General features: G+C 45.1%; 1 protein-coding gene across 1 annotated transcript; it reads right to left on the bottom strand.

Moving 5' to 3' along the window:
- Positions 1-581: 581 nt before the first annotated feature.
- NOB1 (NIN1 (RPN12) binding protein 1 homolog) lies at positions 582-12,696 on the bottom strand. The gene is made up of 9 exons (XM_082676181.1): positions 12,498-12,696; positions 12,244-12,376; positions 10,264-10,394; positions 7,775-7,846; positions 7,438-7,566; positions 7,143-7,343; positions 6,440-6,537; positions 4,133-4,277; positions 582-1,395 (listed from the first exon to the last, which is right to left on the bottom strand). Exons 1-9 carry the CDS (start codon positions 12,558-12,560, stop codon positions 1,126-1,128), a joined length of 1,242 nt encoding a protein of 413 aa, XP_082532307.1. The 5' UTR covers positions 12,561-12,696; the 3' UTR covers positions 582-1,125.
- Positions 12,697-13,370: the final 674 nt, after the last annotated feature.

A 13,370-nucleotide genomic window follows, 5' to 3' on the forward strand; every position in this document is an offset into this window, starting at 1 on the left:
AGGGGTGGGGACTAACTGAGCCCTCAGACTAACTGAGAGCTGGGGACTTGGGTTCCAGGTGTCAGCTCAAACTGACCCATTAAGCTGTGTCCTGGGACCACAGACTAACCAAGGGCTAAGGACTGGTGCTCTGTTAGAGACTCCTGTCAGTCTAGACCAACCCATAAATCCTGGACTGGAAAGCCAATTAGACCAGGAGCTCAATGTAGAGAGTGGAGTTCGTATCAAGAGGAACTTACCCACGGCCCTCAGAAACAGTGACAAAGAAAGAGAACTCAGGGACTTCCCTGGCGGTCCAGTGATTAAGACTCTGCACTTCCACTGCAGGGGGCACAAGTTCAATCCCTGGTCAGGGAACTAAGATCCCACATACTGCACAGCCTGGCCAAAAAAAAAAAAAAAGAACTCAAAGCATTTGTGGATATCAACACGTGTATTTCTTGTTGTCTATGAAGTCATCAGGAGTCTTCAGATCCCACCACTACTACCAAAACTTAAAATACAAAATTCAACTGGGTAAATTTTAAAGCTCTTATTGGCTTTATTTAATGATTCATGAATCAGGCAGCATCCCATCTAGCACAAAGAAAGGAGCTCCAAGGAGCTGTACAAAATAAAGGACTTTTATAGGTAGAAGGAGTTACTGAGTCCAAGCTCATACTGCTCACCGCATGACAGGCCAATAAATCAAGAGACAAGTTGTTGGGGCAAGGAACAGCAACTTTATTCGGAAAGCCAGCAGACCAAGAAGATGGTGGACTCCTGTCCCAAAGAACCATCTTACCTGAGTCAGAATTCAGGCTTCTTTTATACTAAAGAGGGAAGGGGTGTGGCTGGTTGTTGCAAACTTCTTGGTGCTGGAATCCTTTGCTCTTGCAGCTGTCCATGTCCAAGTAGGTCAGGTCACAATGTTCACATAAACCTCCTGGATACACACAGGCCAAGGGATGGCGGGTTCCACCACAAACCCAACCCGAGGCACCACAGTGAGTCCTGGGGCAGCACTATGGAAGCCAGGCCTCTTCTGTGTCCAAGTGGTTGTGGAGTTGGCACAGCTGGGGACCTGAGACATGGGTCTCCTGGGCAGTCACAGCATCAGTCCAGCTTGCCTGTGGAGCTCATGCTTCACCTTTTCTTCACAAACTTCTTTCTGGAAGCATTGGGATTTAACCGTCTCCTGCCGGCTCCCAAGGTGCTGTCTCGGACCTGCAAGGTAGCTGACCGGCTGGAGATGTCATTCTCTGCAAAGGGAGACACCCCAGCTATGTAGTCAGGGGCAAACACGTCAGTTTTCTGCCTGGCCTTTCGGGAAAGTCGCAGCTGAGGGAAGCGCTGGTCCTCGGTCAGGTGGGGGTTGATGGCGTACTTGCCCCCTTTGGGAGTGGGGAGTGAATACTGCAAATAAGACGAGGAAAGGCCGTTAGGAGGACGGGGATTCGTATTTATACACATCAGATCCTGTTACGTAAAGCTTACCTGACAACTCTGCATGCAGGCAGACGACACCAACGGAGTCTATCGTCACTGCCTACTGTGCACTGAGTACATGACATGCATCTTCCCACTTGAGCCTACTCTCACCTCACAGATGAAAAGCAACACGGTATTGTGACTACATTCCCTCAACAAAAGACGGAAAAAATTACACTAAAACACAGAACCCTAGTAGGCAGGTACCATTTTCATAATGGTATAGGTTAGCACTTCTGAAATAACCACACACACACACACACACTCCAGTTGAACAAAATTATAATTATGGAAAATGGTGTTATGAAGGGTGTTATGGATATTAGAGGGAGGGCTAGAATGAACTCTGGTGTTGAACTGAATCTGAAGTTATAAATTCAATTTTTAATACAGATAAGAGAAAAAGTATTAATATGTGTATTTATATATAATATTTCCCATCTTTGTCCACTGTGGACCTAGAATTAATGCCACCCTAGGACAATAAGCATACCCACTGTCCAGTGCCCAGATCTTTGCTTCTAAAAACTTAAGAGCTCCTTAGAGAAATGGCTGATTCCAGGGCACAGGCAGGGAAGTATAAGAGTCGGAACAGCTTGCTGTGCCAGAAAGTAAAATTGTTCAAAGAATAACTGGGGCACATCAGAAAGACACAGAAGCCATCCTGAAGGGGCTCCATGAACAGTTTGAGTATCAAAATAAATAAGGATAGCAATGGATCACAGCCTACAGACTACAATAAAAATACATACGACCACACTCATATAAATGATATATGGGAAAGTTCCTCTTTACAGCAGAATGGCAAGTAATAAATATGGAGAAGAAATGATGCAATTAGAAAATCACCATTTGGCAACCTTCATTGTAAAAACTGATTCAGATGACTTTAACCAGTAGAAGTTTGATGAGAAACAGTATTCACGCAGTATCAGACTATCTTTCTCTAAGTTACTTATTAATCACGGATAATAACCTTACAGGAAATTTGGTAATCTTGGTTTTGTTAATTATATTGTGGTTACACAAGAAACCTCCAACTAAGTGATCAAAGTTATTATCAGCAGTAAATTGGACACAGCCTGAATCTAACCAGGAGGAAACACCAGACAAACCCAAGGTAAAGGAGAGTCTACAAAGTAACTGCTTTGTACTCTTCAAAACTGTTCAAAACTGTCAAGGTCATGAAAGACAGCAGACCTGAGAAACTACTTCAGTTTAAAAGAGACTAAGGAGATAGGACAATGAAATGCAACAGTGAAATGCAACATGTGATCCTAGACTGGATCCTGGACCCCAAACAAACCCCCTTCTCTTGCTGTAAAAGAAATCTGTGGCAAAGTTTGAGTATGGTCTAAGGACTCCCCTGGCAGTCCAGTGGTTAAGACTCTGCACTTCCAATGCAGGGGGCATGGGTTCGATCCTTAGTTGGGGAACTAAGATCCCATGTGCCACGTGGCACAGCCAGAAAAAAAAAAAAGTCTGGAGCTTCCCTGGTGGCGCAGTGGTTGAGAGTCTGCCTGCTAATGCAGGGGACACAGGTTCGAGCCCTGGTCTGGGAAGATCCCACATGCCGTGGAGCAACTAGGCCCATGAGCCACAACTACTGAGCCTGTGCGTCTGGAGCCTGTGCTCCGCAACAAGAGAGGCCACGATAGTGAGAGGCCCGCGCAGCGCGATGAAGAGTGGCCCCCGCTTGCCACAACTAGAGAAAGCCCTCACACAGAAACGAAGACCCAACACAGCAAAATAAATAAATTAATTAATAAACTCAAAAAAAAAAAAAGTCTGAATATGGTTCATAGATTAGATAGTATTGAAGTAATGTTAACTTCTTGGTTTTGGTAATTGTATTGTGGGTATCTAAGACGAAGTCCTTGTTTCAGGAAACACACACTGAAGTATCTAGGTGCAAAAGGGCGTCATGCACAATTTACTCTCAGATGGTTTAGGGGAAAAGAAAAATATAAATGATAAAGCAAATATAGTGAATGATTAAATTGGGAAATCTAAGTGAAAGCTAAATGGGAATTATTTGTACTATTTTTGGCAACTTTTTATTAAAAAAAAAAACTACGAGATAACCATTAAAAAAAATTATTTCAAAATAGAAAGTTAAAAAAAAAAAACAACCTTTCTAACGTTAGTGGCATGCACCATACCTGGAGAACTCAGAGCCAGGTCAGCCACACTCATACTTGCCTGCCTGTCAACCCTTCTCTCCTGATTCCTCAAAACAAATCCACCCCACTGTGTATCCAGCCCAGGACTCTCTTGTGCTGAGTATTTACACAACCTTCCCTTGTGGTTCTTGAAGCTTCTAGACATTCTACCCATCCTCAAATTCCCACACAAATCCATCCTCCACCGTCCTGCAAACCATCCCTCTTTGACCCCACATATATTTGGCCCTTGCTTTTTACCGTGTGGAATTACTGGTTATTTCTCCTTAGACTGCAAACTCCTCAAAAACCTCCCAGGGAGGTTGAGTTGTGAGCTCTCCCCACCTGCCTTGGTCCCTGGATCACAGGCTTTCAATAACTATCTTTAGAAACCAGGAGGGTCTGTTTGTCCTCTCTGATCATTTCGATCCTGGTGCTAAAAGGTCTCGCTTCCCCGACCTGGGCCCTGCTGTTAGGGGAGCGGGAGATGCGCCACTCACCCGGAGGCCCCGAGGATTCAGCACCTTAGGGTTGCGGGAGAAGTGCATGCGCAGGGTTCCATCGTCGCTGACGGTCACAGACACCTTCTTCAGTGTCTTGTTTCCACACTGTGCACAGAACACTCTGCTCATGTCAGATGTTGTCCTGCAGAAACAAAGGAGATGCATCACACTGGAGCCAGAGGCAGCAAACCCCATCCCCAGAGCGCAAGGTGAGTCTCGGGCCTCAGAGGAGGAGACACAAGAAATGGGGACAGGCTGGACTGCACCGCACACATCCCAGACCAAGGCCACCTGCCCTCACGCTGCTGATATAAGCACACTGCTGCTGCACGGCTCCCACGGCAAAGGTAAATGACATAAGGAGCAAGTTAGTAAGTAAGAAAACTGAGCAGAATGTTGTTACAGTAATAATGAACTCTTACTGAATTTTGTTAGGCATTATTCCACAAGTTTAACGTCAAAATAACCCTATGAAGTTGATATATCTCCATTTTACGGATGGGGAAACGAAGGCAAGGTAAGGTAGCTTGCTCAAGGTCACAGAGCTAGTAAGTGGCAGGTATAAGCCCAGGGAATCTGGCTCCAGAGTCAGTGCTCTTACCACCACCATACTTTCTCAAGGGTCATATTATTACATTACTCAACTATTTCTGAATACCTTGTGCCCAAGTATCAGCCTAGGCATTAAGCCAGGAGGTGGCTCTGGAGGTGCTGAGAATTTACTAACCAACAGGATACACTATCAAAGCTGCTATGACTGAATGGGTGTGGGTGCTGAGGCAGACCCACAGGCCTTGCCTCTCTCGCACCCGCTCAAGGCCCAACGATGGACCTGAACAGGCAAAGCTGCTGTTGTCAGGGACCAAGCAGGAGCCCTGGTGTCTGTCCTTGAGGAATTCTCCCTCAGTTCCCAGTGGTAAGGACACAAGAGCTGCGTGAAACTGCCAGAGAAGCCAAGCCCTTTCCTGAAGTCTCTGCAAGTGAACTAAGCAACAGGGGCTAGGAAATAATTATTTTGTGCAAGAAACCACTCAGTCACTGGGGTTAATCTAACAAGAATGGAGAACATTTCCAAGTGTTTCTAAGAACGAATGTTAATTTGAGGAACTTAGAGCTTTTGTAACAAAGGACAATGGGGGAAATGAGATTTCATGAAGCAAAAAGCTTTACCGACATGAGCCTGGCACGTTTACACACTAAAGATTCAAAGAATGCAGAGGCAGTTTTGAGGAGTGGCTCCCCAGCAGACCTGCAGAGGACGGTAACAGAGATGGGCCCCGAGCCACGTGGGGGAGGGCTTCATCCAGGCTACTCCACCGTCAGTGGAACAGCACTGGGGACACAGGGAGAGACACCTTACTGCTTCGGAAAGCAGTGCACACAGGCCTCCACAGTAAGGGGCTCCACCAGATACCTGCCATGATGGCTACCATATCTAGACTGAATCTGTGGAAAGGCTGGAAGCCACCAAGTTCCCAGGGCCACGCTTCACTCAACAGCAGGGCTGCAGTACAGTCTCTTCCATTCCAACCAGATCTCGGATCTGGGGGCCTTTCCACACAACACCAGCCCTCACCACGAGAAAAACCAATTCATGAGGCAGGAAAGAAATGGGGAGGAGTGCATGGTCAGTGAACTAAACAGTTCACCTCAATGGAGCACTTCCTATGCGCCAGACAAGCACTCTTTTATGTGACGATCTCCCTAGTTCCTCACAACCACCTTTCTAATTTTACGTAAGAAGAATCTGAGGTACAGAGAAGCTGACCAACTTCTGCAAAGTCACACAGCTACTAGGAGACAGAATCTGGATTGGAACCCACATAGTCTGGATCCAGAGTCCACTTTTTTTTTAAACAGAAAATTTCAAACATGAAGTAAACCAAAGAGCACAATGAACCCTCATGGACCCATCACCCAGCTTCATCTCTACCCTCACCCATTCCTCCCACTTCTGTTTTATTTCAAAGCAAGTCCCAGACATTATCCCATCCATAAACATTTTGGCACTTACTGCTAAACGACTAGGGCTCTTTGCTCCAGAACCCACACCCTTAATCCTATACACAAAGGTAGGGACAAAAAACACCCGCCCTGGCTTTGTCAGGTGGGAGGTCACTGGCCACCTCTGTCCCAGGGCTTTCAGTGCCCTGGTGGGGGCAGAACCTGGCCCGAGTAGGAAAGACAAGGTGGAGGGAATGCCTGTACACAAGGCAAGGTTCTCCTTCAAGAAGTCTCTAGAAGGTTTAGGAACAGAGGAGTGTTCAACAGAGGGGCACTGAGCCCAGGTTATTGGCTACATACTTGAAACAGCCGTGGCAGCGCAAGATGTAGCTCCGGGCCTCGCGGATCAGCATGCCGTTCACGGCCAGCACATGCAGCCCCATCTGGAGCAGGACATTCTGCAACCAACAAGTTAAAGAGAAACTGAACTCATAGCAAAACGAAGAATTATTTAATATCTGCATAATCACAGTTAAAAGAACTTCCCAAACCCTGGTTTGGCTCATAAAGGGCTTCTGCTAAAGAAAAGCAAGCTTAGGATACCTCTCAAGTCATGTAAACTAGGACAAGGACCCAGATTTTTCTTCTCTCAGGTGCCATGGACCGAGAACATCATTTCGCCAAGGCCTCCTTTAGCAATCTCTCTTAACAGAGACATTTATTGTGTGAGAGCAAATATACTCATTTCTGGACTCAAAACCTCTACAGTCTCCAAATACTTAACTGAGCACAGGACGTTACACACACTGAAAGAAAAGCAGCAACAGATCATGAATACTGAACATCAGAAATTTAATACACCACATACATTCTGTAGGTATACTATGATTCCCTAACCTCCAAGCAAAACTAAAAATTACCAAAGAACACAGGCAAAGTTTCTAGAGCCAGGAAAAGAAGCATTACACAACAGTCCTGTACACACCCCCAAACCTCCAAAGGACCACTGCCTGTAACGGGTACGACACCAAGCCCAGGGCCAGCCAATGCCCATTCCACCCACCTGCATGGCGAAGTCTGTAGTCACACAGCCGACCCGCACATCCTTCGGGATGGCACACTGCTGCATCTCCTGCTGGACCTGCTTGATGTTGCTGGGGGTTATCCACCCACCCCCGTCATCATCACTGTCTTGGTCCTTCCTTTCTTCAAATCCATTCTCTTCGTTCTCTTCCTCACTTGGAATAGCCTCACCTTTGTCAATCTGAAACGTTAACAGAATTCAAACTTCTCGCCCAAAGGAGCAGCTGGGAGACGCTAGTCTCTTGTCATCAGGAGATCATAAAGCAGGGCCTTACCAGCAGCTCCTGCAGTTCATGATCAATATTAGGCAAAGGATTTCTCCAGAACACAAAGGAACTGAATTCTAGGTCCTCAGGCTCACCGACTGGGTGTCCATGTTCTACTGTTCCTCGTGCGGGTTTAGGCTGAAGTTAAAAGAAAAATAATTTTAAAACCTGAAAATTGAGAGGGTTATAAATGAAATGATATACGATATACAAGCCAGATCAGACAAGGATGGACAAACTATGCTATCTGTCTAGGTAAATTTAGTTCCCTCTAAACAGACAATTTGTGGAGATCTGACATGTAACAGAAAAGAGCATGAAGAGCCTGGCCTGTCTAAGAAATTACCTTTGAGGGCAGATGGAAACCAGAAATGTGTAGAGGAGTTTCTGGGTGCTGAATTGATGAACTCACTTTAACCTTTAAAAAGAAAAGAAAAAAGTGACAGCTCTAAGCAAAGAAATGCAGGTTGAAAATTCAACATGGAAGAGTAATTTAAAAAACAGAAAACAAAATACTTCCCCCTGGTTATTGAAATAAAAGATATTCAATGTTTTTTAAAAAGTGGGAAACATAAAATATATGTAAAAATAAAAAAAAAAATAAATTTATTTTTATTTTTGGCTGCGTTGGGTCTTTGTTGCTGCGTGCGGCCTTTTCTCTAGTTGCGGTGAGCAGGGGCTACTCTTCATTGCGGTGCGCGGGCTTCTCACTGCAGTGGTTTCTCTTGTTGCGGAGCATGGGCTCTGGAGTGCAGGCTCAGTAGTTGTGGTGCACGGGCTCAGTAGCTCTGCGGCATGTGGGCTCTTCCCAGACCAGGGCTGAACCCGTGTCCCCTGCATTGGCAGGCGGATTTTTAACCACTGCGCCACCAGGGAAGCCCGTAAAGAATTATTCAGGGATTCCACTACTACCGAATAACCACTTTAGGACATTTCTTTTTTGTCCCTAGACATAAAGGTTTAATGAACATCATTATATGTAAAACTTGGAAGTATCTTTGGTTATATCCTTAGGATAAATGCCTAAGAGTGGAATTGCTGGGTCAAAAGACAGGCTGTTTTAAAGCTTCTGATACAAAACAGCTAATTCCTGCCCAAAAGACTGCAGGAAAGGGCAATTTTTAGGAATCTCAAATTGACAGAAGCCAAAGCAGAAACCCAGCTGAGCCACAAAGTCATAGTTTATATGAAACTATTCCCTTCACTCCCATCGCCCCAAAACATTCTGGTGACACACAGATGTCTATATTTTAGGCATCACTTTTAGACTTCTTGGATTGGAGGACTCTACACTTGGTTGAAAACAAGTGAAGGCAGTTCTGACTAGAATAGAATCATGAGCCCACTACAGTTTTGATGACCTTAGACAGCGGAGATCAAGTAATTCTTTGCAAACACTACTTGAAATTACTTATTACAGTATAAGGTTAATAATCTATCTTTCAAAATCCTCTGGCCTAGAAACAGGCAATGGGGTCCAGGCACAAAACCATTAGTCTCTTCAACTTAGCCAAGATGGACAAGTCCCTAAAAGCACAACAGGAACCCAGAATTTTGAAGGTAGCAAGAGTTGAAAAAAATGGTAATCATTTAAAGTGTTCTTTCTTGCTTCCTTCTGGAAAAGAATTCTATTTTTAAAAAACTAGTGAGAGGGGCTTCCCTGATGGCGCAGTGGTTAAGAATCTGCCTGCCAATGCAGGAGACACAGGTTCAAGCCCTGGTCCAGAAAGATCCCACGTGCCATGGAGCAACTAAGCCCGTGCACCACAACTACTGAGCCTGTGCTCTAGAGCCCGTGAGCCACAACTACTGAGGCTTGCGCACCTAGAGCCCGTACACCGCAATGAGGAGCAGCCCCCGCTCGCCACAACTAGAGAAACCCTGCCCGCAGCAACAAAGACCCAACACAGCCAAAAAAAATGAGAATATTTTTACTCTTTCTGCATTTTATTATTTTAATTTAGTTTATCTATTTGGTTGCACCAGGTCTTAGTTGCGACAGGCGGGCTCCTTAGTTGTGGCATGCAAATTCTTAGTTGCAGCATGGGGATCTAGTTCCCTGAGCAGGGACTGAACCTGGACCCCCTGCACTGGGAGTGTGGAGTCTTAACTACTGTGCCAGCAGGGAAGTCCCTGCATTTTTAAATTTAACTAACGTTACCAAGAACCTACAGGTCAAGACTGAGACATGTTTGCTAATTGCAACGTATGAACCTTATCTGGATCCTGATCCAAACAAGTAAACTATTAAAAAAATTTTATAAAATAATTGAGAAATGTGAACACAGATTGGATATTTGATGATATCAGGGAATTACTATTAATTTTGTGTAGGTGTAATATTGGTTTTGTGGTTATTTTTTTTAGAGACATACCTTATCTTTAGAGACACACCAAGAAATATCTATCAGTGAAATGTTAGGCTGTCTGAGTTCAAAATATTCAGGGCTGGGGTCGGGTAAAGATGAAAACAGATCATGAGTTGACAACTGTGGAGGCAGGATGATGGGGACACAGGGTCCATTATACTATTCCCTCTACTTCTGTACATCTGATAGTTCTCATAATAAAAAAGTTAAAACAGGGCTTCCCTGGTGGCGCAGTGGTTGAGAGTCCGTCTGCCGATGCAGGGGACACGGGTTTGTGCCCCAGTCCAGGAAGAGCCCACATGCCGCGGAGTGGCTGGGCCCATGAGCCATGGCCGCTGAGCCTGCGCGTCCGGAGCCTGTGCTCCGCAACGGGAAAGGCCACAACAGTGAGAGGCCCACGTACCGCAAAAAAAAAAAAAAAAAAAAAAAGTTAAAACAGATAAAACCAACTATCTTTCTTATTTACCTTTTCTGGTTCTTGTTTTAGGTGAGACACCCCAACAAACTCTGCTTCCAGCTGGTAGGTAAGTGCCAGTACTTGGATATCTGTGGCAGAGAGGCTGGGATAGTCTCCAGTTTTCTTTGAAAACTCAGTCACTGTAAACAAGAGATTCCCAACTTCAGTTAAAAGCAAAGAGCTATATGACCTTGGATAACCATAATGAAAGTATGAAAAGAACTTAGGATCAGTATCCCAAGAAAAACGGAAGCCCCAAATCTTTTTTTTTTTTAAACTGAAGTATAGTTGATTTACAATGTTGTTAATTACTGCTGCACAGCAAAGTAATTCAGTTATACATATACATACATTCCTTTTTAAAATATTCTTTTCCATTATGGTTATCATTGGATATTGAATATAGCTGTCTGTGCTATACAGTAGCACCTTGTTGTTTATCCATTTTATATATAAAAGCTTACATCTGCTCACCCCAACCTCCCCCAACCCCCTTCCCCTTGGCAACCAGAAGTCTGTTCTCTATGTCTGTGATTCTGTTTCTATTTCAAAAAGGTTCATTTGCGTCATATTTTAGATTCCACATATAAGTCATATCATATGGTTATTTGTCTTTCTCTTTCTGACTTCACTTAGTATGATAATCTCTAGTTACATCCACGTTGCTGCAAATGGCATTATTTCGTTCTTTTTTATGGCTGAGTAGTATTCCATTGTATACATGTACCATATCTTCTTTATCTGTTCATCATCAATAGACATTTAGGTTGTTTCCATGTCTTGGCTATTGTGAATAGTGCTGCTATGAATATAGGAGTGCATGTATCTTTTTGAATTACTATAGTTTTGTCTGGATATATGCCCAGGAGTGGGAATGTTTCAGCCCAATTTTATGAAGTACGTACTGTTAGTGTTTCCTCAGAAAGATTAAGTAACCTGTCAAAGATCACACAGCTAGGATGCTGGAGAAAGCTAAAGAAGTCACAAATAGTGTAGGTAACAACATCTCCATTATCAGGCCTTTAAACCCTAAAACACTTCCAACCACCTAGGTCCTTTCCTGGGCAGGATCATCGCCTTGATCCCTAACAAGAGAACAACGCTGACTCCTAAGCCAAGTGAGAGTTGTTTAGTTTTCTTTCAGGACTAATGTAAGGCCTAAAAGCCATCCCTTTTTCTGACTTGAGGCTGGCCTCCATATCCAAAACAGTCATCACTCTTATCTACTGAAAAGAAATGGGCGAGAGTAAGAGACCTGGGTTCTTCCATTTTTTAAAAAATCTTTTTAACATCTTTATTGGAGTATAATTGCTTTACAATGGTTAGTTTCTGCTGTATAACAAAGTGAATCAGCTATACATATACATATATCCCCATATCTCCTCCCTCTTGCAGCTCCCTCCCATCTTCTATTTTTAATCCAAACAAATTTACTGAATACTTGCAAAGCGCTGGACACTGTGCTGAGTGACATTATTCCTCATTTAATGCTCCCAGCAACCCCTCGGGTAGGTACTGTTAATCCCATTTTACAGATGGAGGCAACCGAGGCCTAGAGCGTCTGAGTGATATTCCCAGGGGCACATAACTAGTAACTGGCAAGGCCTGGCTGACTCATGACCCAGAACTCCTCTCTCCCACCACGGTCTCCTAGACCGTGGAGTTTCTTTTATTTACTTATTTTTTGAATTTTATTTATTTTTTTATACAGCAGGTTCTTATTAGTTATCCATTTTATACATATTAGTGTATACATGTCAATCCCAATCTCCCAATTCATCCCACCACCACTATCACCACCACCCCCTGCCACTTTCCCCCCTTGGTGTCCATACGTTTGTTCTCTCCATCTGTGTCTCTATTTCTGCCCGACCGTACAGTTTCTAAATCAACTCTGATAAAGTATCCAGACTCCGATTAGAACCAGAGCAGGTTCAGTCAGCAACCCGGGAACCAGCTTCGCCATTAACACCGGGCAGAGACACTCACCCAGCCGCACGTATTCCGGGAAGGGCTCCCTGAAACGCAGCTCGTAGGGCAGGACTGCGAGCCGCCTGCGCGTGGCCTTATCCCGAATCTCGCTGACCACATCCCGAATGGTGTAGATGTTCTTCCCGATGTCCTGAGGAGAGATCGGCCCAACTCATACCCGCCCGCACCACGCAGCGCGCTGCACGATTTCCCAAGCTCCTTTAGGGGCCACCAGCCCAGACCCCGCTCCTCTCCGCCGGAGCTCCCTGTACCTGTAGAGCCGCGTCCCGCAGGAAAGCCCCTGCATCGGCTACAACGTGCTCCACCGGCGCCATCTTGGTCCATCGAGGCCGGAGCGTACATGCGCATGCAGATTGCGCCCGCCCCTCTGTCCCGATCTGGGCATCTGGGAGCCGGGAAGAGCAGCCGCGGCTAGGCCCCGTCTCCTGGCGGCCGCCGCACCATCTTCCGGCTCAGGGCTCTCCGAGCGCATGCGCGGTGAGGCCGCCAGCTCTGCCTGGGAGGTGTGGGCGGGGTCAAACCTTGGGAGGGGCGGGGGGCCACCCGAGGAAATTCGCTTTGGCGTCTGCTCCTTAGCGCCTTCTTTACGCTTAAATGCAAATAGTCTGTATTAGTTTCATTGTTAAGAGTCAATCAATACAGATGCCCTAATTTAAAGATCACAACAACCCTATGAAATAGGTACTATTTTACGGGTAAGGGGTAGCTACTCAAGAAAACTAGTCCCAGCTAACATGGGTAGTTAGTGAGGTATCGAGATTAACACTGAAACAAACCGACTCAGAGCCGCTTTCTTACTACTGTGTCATACCGACCGCTGCTTGCTTACTTACCCCCGCTTCCTTTTGAGCAACTTGGGTCCAGGATCTCTTACGCCACTTACATAAGGCTCATAATTACTTGCTGAGATTTCATAATTATGAGATCTGGTCTATTAGAAATTCATGCTGGCGAATTTTGGCTGAATGATGACTTGAGTTTTCAGTCATCCATCTTCAGAGGTGTTGAGTTATTCTAAACTTTCTTTGTCAAGTCTTCACTCTAGTTTTTACCCCTTGGTTATAATTTTTTTTTTTTCTTTTCTGTACGCGGGCCTCTCACTGTTGTGGCCTCTCCCGTTGTGG

The sequence above is a fragment of the Grampus griseus genome, assembly GCF_964374135.1.
Source record: "Grampus griseus genome assembly, chromosome: 19".
NCBI classification, from domain to species: domain Eukaryota; kingdom Metazoa; phylum Chordata; class Mammalia; order Artiodactyla; family Delphinidae; genus Grampus; species Grampus griseus.

Excerpts from the sequence above, each read along its gene's own strand:
- NOB1 (XM_082676181.1), bottom strand. The coding sequence starts at position 12,560 with ATGGCGCCGGTGGAGCACGTTGTAGCCGATGCAGGGGCTTTCCTGCGG. Across the intron at positions 10,395-12,243 it reads CCCGGAATACGTGCGGCTGG|TGACTGAGTTTTCAAAGAAA; the intron begins GTGAGTGTCTCT and ends TCTTGTTTACAG. Across the intron at positions 7,567-7,774 it reads GTTTCCATCTGCCCTCAAAG|CCTAAACCCGCACGAGGAAC; the intron begins GTAATTTCTTAG and ends TTTTAACTTCAG.